This window comes from Amblyraja radiata, chromosome 1, assembly GCF_010909765.2.
Source record: "Amblyraja radiata isolate CabotCenter1 chromosome 1, sAmbRad1.1.pri, whole genome shotgun sequence".
NCBI classification, from domain to species: domain Eukaryota; kingdom Metazoa; phylum Chordata; class Chondrichthyes; order Rajiformes; family Rajidae; genus Amblyraja; species Amblyraja radiata.
Genome location: NC_045956.1, coordinates 55208790 through 55228303, shown reverse-complemented (window position 1 = coordinate 55228303; position 19514 = coordinate 55208790). Strand labels below are relative to the sequence as shown.

At 44.2% G+C, this 19514-nt stretch overlaps 1 protein-coding gene across 1 annotated transcript in view; it reads right to left on the bottom strand.

The window, feature by feature from the left end:
* The window catches only part of tbck (TBC1 domain containing kinase), a 264109-nt gene that overhangs the window by 175004 nt on the left and 69591 nt on the right, over positions 1–19514 (bottom strand). Inside the window, exons 7-11 of the mRNA XM_033022118.1 lie at positions 10627–10687; positions 10486–10547; positions 6426–6487; positions 4872–5020; positions 2484–2616 (exon numbers count right to left, since the gene is read on the bottom strand). Coding sequence (XP_032878009.1) covers positions 2484–2616; positions 4872–5020; positions 6426–6487; positions 10486–10547; positions 10627–10687 — 467 coding nt within the window. The remainder of the gene's footprint in view (positions 1–2483; positions 2617–4871; positions 5021–6425; positions 6488–10485; positions 10548–10626; positions 10688–19514) is intronic.

Here is a 19514-nt window from a genome sequence, read left to right as displayed (position 1 = left end):
CAGTCTTTCCTCTAGCTTTATAATTCACAACTCTTCAATCCTTTTGTCTCACACCTTATATCTTTTCATCCCTGACCTTTGTCCAACCATCTGCCTATCAAAAAATACCCCTCATCTCTATTCATCTACCACCTGCCACGCATTGTCTTGCCCCTTTTTTCTTTAAGCTATCCCCGCCCCCCCCCCCCCCCCCCCCCCCACACACAATCAGTCTGAAGAAGGGTCCTGACCCTAAACATCACCTAGTATCTATTTTCCAGAGATGCTGCCTGACCCAATGAGTTACTCCAGCAATTTGTGTCATTTTTTGTAAACCAGCATCTGTAGTTCCTTGGTTCTACGTAACCTATTCTTTATTTGTTTGCGGATATAAAAGTTATGTTCAAATGAGTATGCTTGCAGATTTTTAGCCAAATATATCCTGATATTGGATCCCTAAGCAGATTCCCCAGTGTAAGTGCTACAGAATGTCATCGAGTTCATGTTCCTCCACTGAACTCCATGCGAGTTCAGCAGCGAACTCCATGCGAGTTCAGCAATGAACTCCACCAACACATTCAAAAAGTCTTCGACTAATGCCAGCAATTTGCCACAGGCCTGCCAGCACTTCTCAGCAAGATTCTGCCCAATATTTTACTTTGAATATGCAAATCGCTACAATGGCTGCATAGACACTCAAAATTGTTTGGAAGATGGGATTAAATATTCTAATTTGTTTTTTATCTTTCCATTACAAATTGTTACCATGATACTTTTAAATTGATAATTTGAAACTGTCTAGTTAAACGTGAAACACCTAGCATTACTTTCATTTGTTGGCAATTTCTTAGCCTTAGCCAGCTATGGTAATGAATTATACTAAAGCTATTAAGGTATATGGATGAAAGGGAGGTAAACGAGCAGTGATCTCACAGAATACAGCACTATCGTAAAAGGCTAAACGGCTGACATACCACGTTTCTAACGTGGTATAACGAGGAATGCCCCCATTACCAGAAGTGTGTTGCCAGAACTACTTTCCTCCGGCAGACGTTACAAGGCCTTCTACGCCCGAACCTCCAGACTCAGAAACAGCTTCATTCCCAGAGCTATAGCGGCTCTGAACCGGCCCTGCTGAGTGCCCCCCATCCCCGCTGGACTGTCTCCCTCAGATGGTCACGTCGCACAGTTTATTTATTTATTTATTTTTTACATCGGTTGGAAGCTGCATACCAAATCTCGTTGCACTGATGTGCAATGACAATAAAAGATATTATTATTATTATTATTATTATTATTATTATTATTATTATTATTATTATTATTATTATTATTATTATTATTATTATTATTATTATTATATTATGTTGAAGCCAACAGTACAAATGGACACATATCTTTTCCATTATATTTGTACAGAGATGTTCGTAGTGATATAAACAAAATATATAAATATGGGAACAGGCCTTCAGCCCAACTCGTCCATGCCGACCAAGAAGTCCAATTTACCTAAGTCCCTTTGAACCTTTCTATCCATGTAAATCAAGATTTTTCTAAACATAATCTGTACACTGAACTGCGTCAGCCAGTATATTGCCTGTTCTGTTTGTCTATACTTTACCAATGATGTTCCATTCTTTTTCACAATCACTGGATGCATTAGTAAAAAAATTACTTTTCTTTATCTTAGCTTGATTTTGTTTGAATACCTCTTAAATCTGATTAAAGACTCAGTCAGTGATCATCAGTTCATCATCAAACTGCACTCATCGACTAATGAGGGTCGTCAACCAGATTCATCAACTCTCCACTCACTTTCCCTCGGATCCCAAATGATCCATTGCTTTGGTAATTTCTGCTATTATTTTAAATTGACTTTAAAAATAAACCAAAGAAAATACTCTGTATGGTTTCCATAATCTTGCCAACTCCAATATCTAGGGCAAGGAGCAGCTACACAATCAGGGGATTTATTCCCTCTTCCCTGACTCTCGGTCTGAAGAAGCGTCTTGACCCGAAATGTCACCTATTCCTTTTCTCCAGAGATGCTGCCTAACCCGCTGAGTTACTCCAGCATTTTGTGTCTAGCTACACAATCATGATGGCCAAATTATATAGAACCATGTGGTATAATCACTGTGATGGTCAAATCAGTTTCTACCACAAAATAAAGTGGACTTCACTGACAAACAAAGCAGTGGAAAAAAGACACAAATGCTGAAGAAGGCTGAAGAAAGGTCATAAGGGATGAGTAGAATTAGGCCAATCAGCCCATCAAGTCTACTCCGCCATTCAATCATGGCTGATATATCTCTCCCTCCTAACCTTATTTTCCTGCCTTCTCCCCATAATCTCTGACACCCTGACGTTTCCCGACCCAAAACATCACCTATCCATATTCTCCAGAGATGCTGCCTGACCCACTGAGTTACTCCAGCATCTGCAGTTATTTGCACCCACATTACCAGTGGAACTTGGTGATGAAGAGGAATCCGCTGACTTACTTTGACAAGGTGCAAATTGGTGGCTTAGAACGAATGATTCCGTTGCTTGCGAGCTCCTTTTCCAAGTCTCCTCCAGCCAAACACCATAGATAATAGACTTCGTCAACAGATCTTTCCGAAAGATATTCTTCATCTTCATAAATAAAAGCAAATGGGAAAATAAAAAAACATTGACAGTATGTGTTTAAACTTTTGTATGACCATTTTGTACGATTTCCTCATTGACACTCTGTCAATTGTCATACACCTAAAATTGTAGTTATTAGATAAATACTCCAAGGGAAGAAATCACAAGCTTTGGGGACAGATCGGGGAATCAAACTGGTCACATTGATTTTTTAAAGAAATGATCCAAACATGCTGGTCCAAATGGCTTCCATTTGTCCTGTAAGATTCCATCATTTACTGTATTAATCAATGACTGGTCACTTACTGGGGCAGACAATAACACGCTTGGCTCATCTAAATTATCATTCCACAAAAGCAAAACTTAAAATAGTGCTCAGGATTTATTTGCTTTAACATCAAGCACCACCTCTTGCACACATCACCATGACAAAAGGTTACAACCTAATACACTGACCTGTTTTCCACTGATGCTGCTCAATTTACAGAACCATTTTAACATTATGTGATCTTATTCCAATGACTCTATATTGACAATAAATCCATCATACACAAGAAAGTATTAAACAGATCTATTATTTGAGAAATAACTAGCATTTTACACTATATCAATGATGTAAAGAAGTGTGTAGTGTTACAGACTGTCTTTAGTTATATATACTCAGCACTTGGCTTGAGAATCAAATTCTATCTAATCTGGACACAAAGTGTTGGAGCATCTCTGGAGAACATGGAGAGGTGGTGTTTTGGGTTGAGAACCTTTTTCCAGTCTTAATGAGGGTCCTCATCCAAAATGTCGACTAAAGATCCAGACCCCAGAGATGCTGCATCACTCACTGAGTTATTCCTGCACTTGGTGCCTTTTTTTTTAGTAAACTAGCAGTTTCTCCATCTAATCTGGGATGGGAAATTAGAGGACATGGCTTGAAAATGTGATCCATATTTAGAGGTGCTCAGGGAAGATCAGTTGTGCTGCTTTTATCACTTTGACTGACAGAAATGCACCAAAAGGAGTATAGGAAACACTCATAAGAATGGACACAAAGTGCTGGAATAACTCAGAGGTTCAGGCAGCTTCCCTGGAGAACACGCATTTTGGATAGGGACCCTTTTTCAGACCTGAAACATCACCATCTCTAGAGATGCTGCCTGACCTGCTGAGTTATTCCAGCACTTGGTGTCCTTTTGTGTAAACCAGCATCTGTAGTTCCTTGTTTCTAGGGAAAACACATCCTTGCAATGGGTTTAGTGCATTTTATGGTTCATTGGTAAAGCATGTTCGTCAAGACAGAGTGGCCCTTATTTGGGTCCAGTATCCAGGAAGGCATGCCGCCTGTATTTAACAAGGTTCATATGTTCATATATTATTGGAGCAGAATTAGGCCATTCAGCCCATCAAGTCTAATCTGCCATTCAATCATGGCTGATCTATCTTTCCCTCTCAACCCCATTCTCTTGCCTTCTCCCCAAAACCCATCACCTTTACTAATCAAGAATCTGTCAATCTCTGCCTTAAAATGACCCAATGATTTGGACTCCGCAGCCGTCTGTGGTGATGAATTCCCCAGATTCAGCACCCTCTGACTAAAGAAATTCCTCCTCATCAAGGTAACTGCAATGGCACCACAAGAGTGACAGGCAGACTATCCATAGTTTTAAGTTAATGGAAAGAAGTGTCCAAACATTGTTGCTGATTCCTCATAATATGTTCTCAGAGAACGAGAGTTCTTGTGCTAATTATTCCTTTGCTGATCCTTAATGAGTAGGACCAGTAGAAGCATGCATTAACATTTCCGGTAGTGGCTTGATAACATTTTACAATTTCTGACGTACAATTGTTATAGATGTTGTTTGTTACACCCCAGTATATATCGTCCAACTTATGGGCCTGTCCCACTTGGTGATTTTTAGGCAACTGCCGGCGACTGTCATAGTCGTAGCAGGTCGCCGAAAAACCGGTGACAACCTACGTCATCCTGGCGACAACCTACAACAGCACCTACAGCTTGACAGAAGTCAAGCTACGCTCATTGGCGTCAAACCTACTGTTGCCGAAAATTTTTCAACATGTTGAAAATTTAGCGGCAACCAGAAAGACCCTACGACTTTTGCACGACTAAGGAGACTACTCACGGCGACCACCGGCGAACATGTGGCGACAAACTAGTCGCCTGTAGTTGCCTAAAAAATCGCATAAGTAAGACAGGCCCATTAGTTATCATTAAAAAAATGGTGTGAATACAATTTCCAAAGATTCCTTACCTTTACAGAATGTTCCCACATCATCAGGGATGCTCAGGTCAGCACAACGCAGAGAGGAGGAAAATAGGCTATCAGGTTTGCGGAACGGTGTGTACAAGGCAGAAACCTCGCTGAATAAGTCATCTTTCAGCAGTTCAGCTGGAGTAGGTCTACGACACAAACAGATTCAAAACATATTATTCCAGGATGAACATAAAATCACTTACGTGATCATGATCTAAAGGAGAGTTTATTTCGGAGATTCATTTACTGCAAATAAAAATGCTGCAATTAACTTTGCAACATAACACCATTAAGAAGATTGAGAAACAAAGAAATGCAGATTCTGGTGTATACCAAAGATAGACACAAAGTGCTGGAGTAACTCAGCAACATCTCTGGAGAAAAAGATGGTTGGCGTTTTGGGCCAGGCTGTGAAGAAGGGTCTCGACCCGAAACGTCACCCATACATTTTCTGAAGAGATGCTGCCTGACCCGATGAGTTACTCCATATTTAACATTATGAGATATTTGAATACTCTTACTTCAATGCTGATGAGTTTCACTGACTAGGAAATATGTTTCCTAGCGTGAAGAAAAGACCTACCTAGCCTGGTTAAATAAATGTTACATGAAGGGAGGGGATATTTTTAAATGAAAATAGAAATTTAATGGAACTATTATTTCAAACTTCATCTACGATCAATTGGAGTTACTGGAATATCCTACTGGTCTGGAGGTCTACTGCCTGTTCAAACTTACCTTTCACAGATGTAGAGAGCTGAATAGGCCGACCAGTTTAGATTTTACTTTACTTTAGAGATACAGCATGGAAACAGCACGGCAACAGGCCCTTTGGCTCACCGAGTCCGCACCAACCAGCGATCACCCCGTAAATTTGCACTATCCTACACACAGGGGACAATTTACAGTTTTACCAAAGCCAATTAACCTACAAACCTCTACATGTTTGGAAACAGGAGCACCCAGGGAAACCCCACGTGATCACAAGGACAACATACAGTACAAACTCCAAACAGATAGCGCCCAAAGTCAGGATCAAAACCAGATATCTGGTGCTGTAAGGCAGCAACTCGACCGCTACGCCACTGTGCCGCCCCGAGGGTTTTCCACGCAGGAGAGGCATCCGGTGAAGCAGAGTGGATTCTGAGCAGCAACTTCCAGGATTAGGGTTAAAGATTGTCAGGCACATTTAAAATCTATCCATATAAAACTAACAACACCTAAGCATTTTAAAGAAAAGTATTACCCAATGCAAAATACCAAAAATAATTTAAAATATGAAGTAAAATAATTCAAACTCTTACCTGCATGAATATACTCCAAAGGGTGAACAATGAACTCAAAGGCACAAAGGGGATAGGAAGGATTAGGATTGGTATGGGTCAAATGCAGGCAAATGGGATTAGCCCAGAATGCCAATTTGGTTGGCATGGACAAGTCTGGCTGAAGGACCTGTTTCCCATGCTGGACAGTTCTATGTCTCGATCAAAATTATTCAAATATAATCATGACATTTGACGTTTCGGAGTTTGCTTTGATGCAAGCACGTACCTTTTGGATGGGTGATAGGTCAGGCATTTTTTCAGCAGTGTTAGAACATCGTTGGGAAAATCCTTTGAGAAGAAGAAACTGCAAATCAATTCATGTTTGGAAAGGAGAAATAAGAAATTGGCAATTCTACCATTAATTTAATTTCAAGTCTGTCATATATATTCTCCTTGATAGCAGTAATACTTCTTTACACCAGAACATCTTGCATGACCTCACTGTTCAATATTATCGTACACAATGGCATAATCCAAAGGCAATAATTGATGCCTTGCGATTTAAACCTGGTATCGTGCCTTTCACACATACCCTTCCCAAGTATTTATTTAGTCTTTTATTTGGGGAAAACATCTTATTGAGGCAAGGTCAGATATAGATAATCAAACAGCAAGAGGGGTAAACATAATCTCACCTATTTAACCCATTGTTTAGTTCCCTTGAATATTGAAGAAAGATGATGAACCGATTGACTTATCCTTTTATAGACACAACAAGCTGAAGTAAAGGGCCTGTCCCACTTGGGCATCATTTGCGCGTCACGCAGGTGGAGCGCGAGGATTTTGAGAATCCCGAAATCCTGCGGAGCCACGTGCTACCGCGCGTCACTGTCTACGCCACCACGCGCCATGTGCGCGTAATGCACGCCATGCGGCATCACGATGCATGCGTCGTGACGCGTAAATGATGTCACGTAAATGACGCGGAAATTACGCTCAAGTGGGACAGGCCCTTAACTCAGCGGGTCAGGCAGCATCTTTGGAGAAAAGGAAGAGGTTGTGGTGCGTAGGTCTCGAAAGGAAAGAGAGGAGTCAGGTATTTCGAGAGGCACCTTTATTTGTGTTCCTCCCGGTTGTAGGGAAGTCCACACGAGAGAAATATGGCACACAAACCCCTGCCTTTAAACCCTCTGGTTAAGGGCCGCCTCCGGACAGAACCACTCCCGTGCTGAGGGGTTCGACAGTTAGGATGGCACGACCCTTGGGAGCCGCCACAGGACCCCCCCCCAGAACCCGAGGCACAAAACGCACCGGCGGGCACACGACCCGGCCGGCCCGCGTGCGGAAGTCAGCCGATCGTGGGGCTGGTGGAGGCATAGGTGGAGGGATAGGTCGAGGGACGGGCAGGAGGACAGGTGGAATGACAGGCGAAGGAAGCCGTGTAGGGGGGCGCCCTCGAGGCCGAGGTTGGGCAACCAGCACCAGCCAGTCAATGTCCAGGTGTGCCAGCTTCAACCGGTCAATCGACATGGCCTCCGGCCAGCCCCCCATGTCCAGCACAAAAGTCGTCTGCCCGTGTTCCAGCACCCGGAACGGGCCCTCTTACGGCCTCTGGAGTGGCGTCCGGTGGGCATCACGGCGCAGGAAAACGTATGGGCAGTCCTGGAGGGCTGATGGCACATGCGGGCGAAATGTCCCATGGCGGGACGTCGGGACGGGTGCGAGCCTGCCAACTCACTCGCGAAGGCGCTTTAATGTGGATACGGGCGTTCCCTGCTGTCCCGGCGCCGACGGCACGAACTCCCCGGGCACCGTGAGTGGCGACCCGTACACGAGCTCCGCCGATAATGAGGCCAAGTCCTCTTTGGGAGCAGTCCAGATGCCCAGCATGACCCACGGCAACTCGTCCATCCAGTCCGTGCCAAAGAGTCGTGCCTTCAGCGCTGCCTTTAGCTGCCGGTGGAACCTCTCCACCAGACCGTTAGCTTGCGGGTGGTAAGCCGTGGTGTGGTGCAGCCGCACCCCGAGCAAGCGAGCCATGGCCAACCACAGCTCGGAGGTGAACTGTGGCCCCCGGTCTGAGGAGATGTGCACCGGCACCCCGAAGCGAGCAATCCAGTGCGCGGACAACGCACGAGCGCACGTAGCTGTTGAAGTGTCGGCCAGCGGTATGGCCTCCGGCCACCGCGTGAAGCGGTCCACCATCGTGAGAAGGTGGGTGATGCCCTGGGACGGCGGAAGAGGCCCCACAATGTCCACGTGGATATGGTCGAATCGCCGGTGAGGTAGACCGAACCCCTGGAGAGGCGCACGGACATGGCGCTGGATCTTCGCCGTCTGGCACGGAATGCAGGTGCGAGCCCAGTGGCCAACCTGCTTGCGCAGACCGTGCCACATGAAACGAGCGGCCACTAGTTGTTGCCAGCATTGATTGGTGAGACAGTCCGTGGATAACCGCGAACACCCTCCGGCGCCAGGCGGCAGGGACGATGGGGCGCGGCTGACCGGACGATACATCGCACAGGATCGTCGCTCCTCCAGGACCGAGAGGGACATCCTCAAGGCGGAGGCCGGTGATGGCAGTCCGGTAGGCGGGCATCTCACCATCCGTGAGCTGTGCCTCTGCCAGGGCAGAATAGTCAATTCTGAGCGCCACCTCGAAAACGGTGTTCATAGTGGGGCGGGACAATGCGTCGGCCACCCTCGACATAGCGGATAGATGTAGTATATTCCGAAATGTAGGCCAATTGCCGCTGCTGTTGTGCGGACCAGGGGTCGGAAACCTTCGCCAGGGCGAAAGTGAGCGGCTTGTGGTCCGTGTAGGCGGTGAACGGGCGGCCCTCCAGGAAGTAGCAGAAGTGGCGCACTGCCAGGTACAGAGCCAGGAGCTCGCGATCGAATGCGCTGTATTTGGTCTGCGCACGGTTGAGGTGCCGGCTGAAGAAGGCCAGGGGCCGCCAACCTCCGTCCGTCAGTTGCTCCAGCACGGCACCAACCGCCGACTCCGAGGCGTCCACCGTGAGAGCAGTCGGGGCATCGTCCCGCGGGTGCACCAGTAGTACGGCCCGAGCAAGGGCCTCCTTCGCGCCGCCAAATGCTGCCCCTGCCTCGTGGGTCCATTCGACGTTCTTGTTCTGCCCACCTGCCAGGAGTTGATACAGTGGCCGCATGATGTGGGCCGCGGATGGCACGAAACGATGGTAAAATGCCACCATGCCGACAAACTCCTGCAGGCCGCGCACCGTGCGTGGGCGGGGAAACCGATGGATGGCGTCAACCCTGTCCGGCAGGGGAACCGCGCCTTGCGAAGTCACGCAGTGGCCGAGGAAGTCGATCTCCGTTACCCCAAAACGGCACTTGTCGAGGTTGATAGCCAAACCATGCTCGCTGAGCCGCTGACAGAGCTGCCGGAGGTGGGCGCAGTGCTCCTGCTGCGAGCGGCTGGCCACCAGGATGTCATCCAGGTAAACAAACACAAAATCGAGTTCGCGACACAATCCGTCCATTAGGCGTTGAAAAGAGAGAACGGCATCCGCGTGAACTCATAAAGTCTGAATGGCGTGATGATCGCCGTCTTGGGTACATCATCCGCGTGAACCGGGATCTGATTATAACCCCGTACCAGATCCACTTTTGAAAATATTGTAGCTCCAGCCAAATGGGCGGTGAAGTCCTGGATGTGGGGTACAGGGTATCGATCCGCTGTTGTTGCGGCATTCAGCCGTCGGTAATCCCCGCAAGGTCGCCAGCCCCCGCTTGCTTTAGGGACCAAGTGGAGTGGGGACGCCCATGGGCTTCTTGAAGGGCGGACGATCCCCAAGGACTCCATCGTGCGGAATTCCTGCCGTGCCAGACGCAGTTTATCCGGCAGCAGTCGGCGTGCTCGTGCGTGGATAGGTGGGCCGGTAGTCTGTATAAAATGTACCATTCCGTGAGTGGGGGTCGATGACCAAAACTGTGGGGCCAGGATGTCCGGGAACGCGGCCAAGATCCGTCATCAATACAACATTTTGTTTTTCTCAAAAGGCCAAAATGTTCTGGCCTAACTCAACGGGTCAGGCAGCATCTTTGGAGAACATGGATAGGTAATGTTTCTTCACCTTTGTGTAAAGCTAAAAATGTCTACAGTTCCTTCTTTCTACATATTGTTTTCTCTCTCCATAGATGCTGCTTGACCTGCTGAGTATTGTCACTATTTCTATATTTATTTTTTCTTGAAAAAAAGTCTAGCCCTTGGATATCTTATCACTGTAATTTTAAGACATTGTAAAATATCAAGACGCAAGTCAATTACTCAAATATATCGACAATAATGTGTCACTGTTTAAAAAAAGTGAATAACAAACCCTGGTAATCTCGAAGCAGCCATGCACTTCAGATATGACGGTCAGGATGTCATCCACACAATCTGCAAACAAACCAGGAATAAGTACAATGTGGAAATGCAAGGTCAGGGGTAACAACAAGCATCAGAAGAATCAACATACCTAGATTTAGGAGGAATTTTAGCCTTTCGGAAATATCTATGCTCTGGAGCAGTCTTTGACCCTGAATAAAACATTATGCAGTTGTGTTAGTATATCCGGCATATAATTTGCATCACATTGGTTAAATATTGCTTTTTCACATATATTAAAGAGATTCTGACTTTTGTCCATTGAAAGGATTTCAAAAAGGCAGCCAGCATTATCACAGACCCACACCACCCTGGCCACACACCTATTTCACTCCTGCCGTGTGTGTGTGTGTGTGTGTGTGTGTGTGTGTGTGTGTGTGTGTAATATGTGTTTGTGTGTGTAAACATAACATTGTAAACATAACATATGAAAACGTATATGTAAACAGAATATTCTGTGAGCAATATATTAAACAAAAAAATGTTCAGTATACATATACAAAAACACACGCACGTACATATTTGCACACACACAGATAAATAAATATACTAGACCAAGTGGGACCCGTTGGGCCCCATTCCCCCAACGCAATAATCCAACACTCACCCATTCCTCCAATGCAACCCGTTTCCACCACTCACCCATTCCAACGCAATCCGTTCCCCCAACGCAATAATCCACCACTCACCCATAGTCCCCAACTGTGCAGGCGCGGCTCATTTCCACTCATCCCCCAACACTCCCTCCCCCTTCTCTTCACCCACCCTCTTCTTTACCCTCTCCTCCTCGCCTCCCCCACTCCCTCCCTCACCTCTCCCTCCCTCTCCTTTCCCCTACTCACAGTCACTCCCTCCGTCCCTCCATAACCCCTCTCCCCTCCCTACCCCCCTCCTCTCCCTCTATCTGGTTAAATAATATTAAGCAACAATCCTCTCCTCATCCCCTCCCCCAATCCCTCCCTCTGCTTACAACAATGTAGTAAAGTTCTTATTGCACTGGGAGTCCTGTCTTTGTTAACATTGTAACATTGGAATACTGCTGACAGGCAGTTTATGTAAATGAGATCTCATTGTGATGTCATACGCTGATAACTGCCAGTTTGAGTTCAAGTGATTTTTCTCAAACTGGATTTTCTAAAGTTTAAAATATGAATAACTTGTAAAATATACCATCAATCTGAACGAAACTTGACAAAAACACACCTCAGGACAATGGTAAGGTGGGCAAAAATTGTAGCGCTGTCGTGTACCGTTTTGGCATATTTCTGGGAGCGCATGGGCAGACTCACAGAATCACAGACATAATAACAAACAAGATGAGAGTTTTAGTAATATACTACACCAAGTGCAGACCCAGGTCTCTCCCCCAACGCACCCATTCCCTACCCGTAGCCCCCATGGGAGGCTTGGTCCTCCAACTCAAGCCGTTCCCGAACATAAGATTCCAACACTCCCCTGCCTCCCTCAGCAGCGGGCTTTAAAAAAAAAATCCAATTGCACTTGCCCTGCGTGTTGTAATAGCAATTTGCCCTCCCACTCCTGTGAGGTGAAAAGTTCAGAGTGTTCCTGTGTCGCAACATTGTATCAAAGAGTGTTGGAAGCTGGCAGGAATGATTTTAACAGTAAAAATCTTGTGAAATTTGACATTTTTAAAGCTTTAATCGCGAATAAAGTGAAATTGCCCTGAGGATGAAATCTTCATTGAAGTTGATCACTGTTAGCCAAGCCATTGTGACATCATCAGTTGAAGCCGTTCGTTTTAAATTCAAAGTCTTTTGATTTTTTTCAACTTTAATCAGTAATGTCGAGAAATAAAGCATGAAATGTTCAGTGAAGGGGATCTCCACCTCGAGGGGAAAAATGTGAATCAGAATATGTAAAAGTCTTGTGAAAGTTGGCATTTTAAAGCTTTAATCGCGAATAAAATCAAATATACGATGAAATCATCAGTGAAGCTGATCACTGCTAGCCGAGCCATTATGACGTCATCAGTTGAAGCTGGTTGTTTTAAATTCAAATTCTTTTGATTTTTTCAGACTTTTAATCTGTAATGAGTCGAGAATAAGTCGAGAAATAAAGCATAAAATGTTCAGTGAAGGTGATCTCTGCCCAGAGGGGAAAAATGTCAATCAGAATATATAAAAATGTAATCGTTACCGTGTAGTGTTTTTGCGAAGTAAAGACAATCACATATACACACACATATACACACACATATACACACATACAAGATCAGAGTTTTAGTATTTGATGATAAATATATGTGTGTATGTGTATATGTATGTATAATATATAATATATATGTAAAAATTCCAATTGCACTTGCCCTGCATGTTGCAATAGCAATTCGCCCTCCCACTCCTGTGAGGTGAAATGTTCAGTGTTCCTGTGTCGCAATATTGTGTATAATATATACATACATACACTGAACTTTTTTTTTGTTTATTATATTGTTTACAGAATATCATGCTTACATATTCTGTGGTGCTGCTGCATGTAACAAATTCACATATGACAATAAAACACTCCTGACTCTTAACATGAACTCCAGGTGTATTCAGCTAAGTTGCTGTTCACCCTGCGCTGCACATGCCTCGATTTCAATAGCTGTGGGCAGCAAAGCAAACTTTCACAGATGAATGCAGGAGGTTTTGATAGAGACAAGCCTATCAGCATATTGGCAGAAATTACAGATGCAGTTTAATGCAAATAAATCTATTATCTTAAAATCATATGCCAGTGCACACTCCCAGACATTTTTGATTATATTAGGATCTGCATATGCAAGCTTGACAAATTGTTATCGACTATCCCACCAGTGGCGACTCTGCACCTGGGATGTTATAATTTAGATAGTCTGTGCAATAAAAATACGGACAGCATTGTACATTTTCAAAGAAGAGTGCAGATGGTTTTGATAGAAACAAGCATATTTGCACGGTGGGCAGATCAAATGCAGATACCGAACAATGCAAAGAAATCCATATTATAAAATATATGGGGATTAAATTGTCTCTGCTCAGAAGAGTCTAAATATTGCTTGGTGTCTGATTTCAATTCACCTGAACACCAAGTCTTTCCTCCCATCGGAGATCTATCAGTGTGCAATAAATGTAGGAAATGGCAGCAAAAGGCGGGATGAGGGGTATAACCAGATATGCGCCTATTAAGTCAGTGGTTTCAGTTTTTGCAATGTTTAACAAAGAAAAGACAGTTTATCTAAGACAATGCAATAAAAATTGAGAGGGTAGAGCGTGTAGAGGGAGTGAAATAATAAAATGTTAAAAGTCATTTAACTGGGGTACGGGGTACTAATTGGCGAAGATCACCCATGATCACAATAAATGGAGGTGATGGCCTACTCCTGCACCTATTGTCTATTGTCATTGACATTGGTTGAACAAAGGAGAAATTAGGAAGATGGTTATCCACTATGGGCCATTAATGCATGAAATGTTTCATTAAGAGTAGCTGCTATGTGCAAAGACTTTTAACGATGGAGCAATGTGAGATCTGAGAATGCAGCTGCATTTGAAACCGGAAATACAGGCGAAAAGGCTCTAAAAACACAAATGAAATTCAAAGTTTCTCCTCAGATCCTCCTTTCCCACAAGTTAGTGAACATGTTAATTTATTTAGAGGCTTTGAGAGCATCTTTGAAGAGGACACTGATGTGGCAGTATTTCTCCAATGCTTTGAACTGGTTGCTGTAAAATATCCAACCCTCTCAAGTGTACAGATGGATGGGGACCACTGCTGCCTGGTAAACCGGAAGCTAAGAGGAACCATAGCAACTGTAGGATCATTACCTTTATGTAAGTCGGGGAGTGTGTATATTCTTTAATTGGATTGCACGCAAAGTAAAGCTTTTGACTGTACCTCGGCACACATGATAATAATAAAGTAAACTAAACCGGTGATGGGTTTGAGTTCTTTATTTTAAAACACTGTCCTTTAGATGGCCAAAGGCTCTGCTCATGCATTGTAAGCAACGTTGAATTTCACCATCAAGGCTGACTCCCACAAAAATTTGCTCCCAAGGGACAAGATGTTACCAATGTGGATCTTTACAGTTGCCATGGATGTGGGGGTGGGTGGTGCATTATAGTATAGTTAGGGCAATTTGGTTGAGCACTTTCCCTTTACAGATATTTAACGCAGGGCCTAATCCCTCAGACAGGCCAGTGACGATATCAATAGTGACTTGAAAGATCAGTTTCCAAATGTGCTGCCAAGTTGTAAACCTATCAAAATGTCTTATGATTTTAGTTTTGGCGCATAGTTCATGGCGCATATAGTTTTTAAAATATATAACATAGCAATGATCAAAATAGTAGTAGTATATATTTTATTTCGAACTTGTAAAACAAAAAAGTTAAAAATAAAGCAAAATAACAATAAAATGAAATGAACAATAAACCTATACACAACACATTGAATAACTTCTCATAAACATCACAAATCTTACGTTTAAAAAGGAGTAGGAGGAAGTATACACTTATTTATTCCTACCCTTTCTCTGTTATTCATCAATTAATTCAAAAACTTAATCTCATCTACACATATATATAAAGTGTTTAAGAAGGAACTGCAGATGCTGGAAAATCGAAGGTACACAAAAATGCTGGAAAAACTCAGCAGGTGCAGCAGCATCTATGGAGCGAAGGAAATAGGCAATGTTTCGGGCTGAAACCCTTCTTCTGAAGAAGGGTTTTGGCCCAAAACGTTGCCTATTTCCTTCGCTCCATAGATGCTGCTGCACCTGCTGAGTTTCTCCAGCATTTTTGTGTACCTACATATATATACACACATACACAAACAGATACATACATACATATATCTATACATAAGCCACATATATACATATATACATGCATATGCACGCATGTAAACATACATATATACAGTTTATAAACAATTATCCAAATTCTATGTGCAACACGAATATCACACTGTGTCAATAAACTAAAACTTAACCGTCATCACAGAGGTTCCTCATCCTCTGGAAAACATTTTTTTTTCCACTTCTTAAACTGAGTAACGTTCATGCTTTGCTCGAGTTCCACATCCAAATCATTCCACAATTTCACCCCACAGATTGAAATACACATACTCTTCACAGTTGTATGAACACAAAGTTTCTTTAAATTAAACTTTCCTCTCAAATTATAACCATCCTCCCTGTTAAAGAGCATTTTTTGTATATTACCTGGTAGTAACTTATTTATTGCTTTATACATTATTTGTGCTGTATTCAATTCTACTAAATCCATAAACTTGTAGGCATTTGACTTGAAAAACAGAGAGTTGGTGTGTTCACGAAATTCTACATTATTAACTATCCTTATGGCCCTTTTTTGCGGTATGCATAATGCATGTAGGGTGCTTTTATAAGTTTTACCTCATACCTCCACACAGTAATTTAGATTTGGCAGTACAAGTGAACAATAAACAATGTCCAGCACTTTGTGATTCAGAATGTACCTTGTTCTTCCCAGAACTGCAATGCTCCTTGCCAACTTTGCTCGCACATGTTTTATATGAGGTTTCCAGCAGATTTTGTGGTTTAATATCACACCGAGAAATTTATTTTCATATACTCTTTCTATATCAACACCATCTATCCTCACTTGTACCTGAGTGTTTATTTTACAATTTCCAAACAACATAATCTTTGTTTTGTTCAAATTTAGTTTAGAGATATAGAGATACAGCGTGGATACAGGCCCTACGGCCCATCGGGTCCACTCCGACCAGCAATCCCCGCACTTTAACACAATCTTACACCCACTAGGGACAATTTTTACATTCACCAAGCCAATTAACCTACAAACCTGAAGGACTTTGTAGTATGAGAGGAAACCAAAGATCTCTGAGAAAACTCATGCAGGTCACGGGGAGAACCTACAAACTCCGTACAGACAGCACCCGTAGTCGGGATCGAACCCGGGTCTCCGGCTCTGCATTCGCTGTAAGGCAGCAACTCTACCACTGCGCCACCGTGACCGCCCTTTAATGATAATTTTTGTCGCCCTTTAATGATAATTTGTTTATGTCAAACCACCTTTTATAATTTTTCATTTCTGATGTGATCTCCTCCAAAAGCTGCTGTAAATTCTCCCCAGAACAAAATATATTAGTATCGTCAGCAAATAAAATTAATTTCAATATTTTTGATACTCTACATATATCATTTATATACTGAATGAACAATTTCAGTCCTAATACTGACCCCTGAGGTATTCCACAAGTAATATCCAAGCATGTTGATTTATGCTCACCTATCTTCACAAACTGTTGCCTGTTACTTAAATAGCTTCTCAACCAATTCAACACCACCCCCCTGATCCCGTACCTTTCCAATTTATCAAGTATTGTGATCAATGCTATCAAAAGCTTTTTTTAGATCTATAAATACTCGCACTGCATACTTCTTTTTTGTCTATACTATTAGTAATTTCTTCTTTTAATTCAATTAGCGCCATACATGTTGATCTGTTTGATCTGAATCCATACTGACTGTCAGTCAGCAATTTGTGCTTCTCAATAAATTTGTCTAGTCTTTCAGTAAAGAGTTTTTCCAGTATCTTGGAGAATTGGGAAAGTAAGGAAACAAACCTATAATTTGTGAAGTGGTGTCTATCCCCAGTTTTATATAAAGGTATAACTTTAGCAATTTTCATTTTGCTTGGGAATTTACCAGTAAGAAATGACGTTACAGATGTGCGTTAGGGGATTTGCAATGCTATCAATGTCTTTCTTGACTATTGTCATGTAAATTTCATTGCAGTCAGTAGAAGTTTTATTCTTACATTTATTTACAATATTCATGATTTTTTTTTCTACTACTCTTAAAAAATGTGAGCTTGGATTTCTTTCTCCATAATCATCATCAGTCCCCTCTTTGGGTGTCTCTGGATCATTGATGTTTTTCTGCCAATTTTGGTCCCACACTTACAAAAACATTGTTGAAACCATTAACCACATTATCCATATTATTGTTGCTTATTGTTATCGATGACATAGGGTAACTTGAGTTTCTAGATCCATTTCTAATAATACTGTTTAACACACTCCGTATACCTTTATTGTTTTTATTTTAATCTAATATTTCATTATGGTATTCTTTCTTACATATCCTCATAATATTAGTTAACTTATTTTTATATGTTTACTAGCCCTCTGGACCACAACACCCGTACTAGCCCTCCAGAAAGCCCCGACTGGCCACGGCCTGAAGCCGTCCCCCTGCAGGATGCTCACCACCACCCCACCGGCACAAAACAGCCCCCGGCCTGAAGCCGTTCGCCTCCCCAGCTGCAGGACGTCCCCCCCATTGGCCCCTTCCTGAAGCTGTCCCGTCCCCAGCTGCAGGATGCTCCCCACCGGTCCCCGCCTGAAGCTGGTGGGGGCGGCAACGATGGGCCACGACAGTGATAGGCAGCCGTTGGTCACGGCAGCAGAAGGGATAGACAGCGGCAGCAGCAGTGGCGGTGACAGCGGTAGGCCACAGCAATCATAGGCCACAGCAGCGCTCCCCTCCCCACCGGCCCCTGACAGCCCCCGCCTGAAGCCGTCCCCCTCTGCCGGCTGCAGGACGTCCCACCCCCACCCTCACCGGCGCCCGTCAGCCCCCTTCTGAAGCCGTACCCCTCACCCGGGTGCAAACGCTCCCCGCCCCCCCACCGGCCCCTGACAGCCCTTGCCTGAAGCCATCCCCCACCCCCGGGTGCAGAACGCAACAAGAGACACAACACATAAACACCTCCACTCCCACTCCACACACCCCTCGCCACACACCCCCTCCCCAGCACAAGACCCCTCCACTATCCCCCCCACACCTCCCCTTCCCTCCACACCCTCCCTCTCCTCACGCTGTGCTCTCCCCCCTCCTATACTTCCCTGCCCACACACTGCCCTCCTCCCCTCTCACCCCACACCCCCCTACCCTCCCCACTTCCCACACATGAAGAGGAGGGGGAGGGAGTGATGGGGGATGAGGGGAAATGAGCCATCCCAGTGTAGTTAGGGGCTATGGGTGAGTGGTGAAATATTGTGTTGGGGAATGGGTTGCTTTGGGGGACCAGGCCTCCCGTGTGACTGGGACCCAATGGGTCCCACTTAGTCTAGTAACTATTTTAAAGCTAATAGAACAGCGGTCACTGGTCCCAAGAGGCTCATCCATGAATACCAGTAACTGGCCCTTCCCAATCTCCCAAGAGTAGATCAAGCATTGCATTCTCCCTTGTCAGGCCTCCACCTATTGCCTGAGGAAACTTTGCTGAACATACGTGATAAATTCCACCTTGTCTGAAAGAGACTGTTGCAGCTGCTTTACATATATCCAAATGTCATTCATACATCATCGGGTTAATCCTCTGGACCTGCATACCGATTGAGGACCACCTTGCAAACATTTTTTGGTGCATTTATTAAAAGCCTCGTTCTCTCTTCACTTGCCGACACAAACAAAAATGAAAAGCAGATTTCTCTGTCTTAAAATGTAGCTTCAGCGACTGAAAAATCCAAGAATTTTGAGTTTGAGTTTAGTTTATTGTCACATGTACCGAGGTACAGTGAAATGCTTTTGTTGCTTGCTAACCAGTCAGCCGAAAGACATCAGTCTGAAGAAGGGTCTCTGCAGAAGTAGGCACAAGGAACTGCAGATGCTACAATCTTAAGCAAAGAACACAAAGTGCTGGTGTGACTCATTGGGTCAGGCAGCATCTCTGGAGAACACGGATAAGTGACATTTCCATTCAAGGCCTTTCTTCAGACTTCTTCTTGCGTTTGCAACAAGTCTGCAGCAAGGTGATGCCATCCTGTTCGACATCTGCAGGTGCCCGCCCTAAAAAGGGAGCTTGCTCCGGGTTGGCGCCAAGCTGCGGCACTGCTGCGGTCTCTGTTTGGTGTTGTTTGCCTGACTGAGGTCAGTTGACAGGGCTCACCACAGGGAGGTCGACAACATGAGTCCCTTCT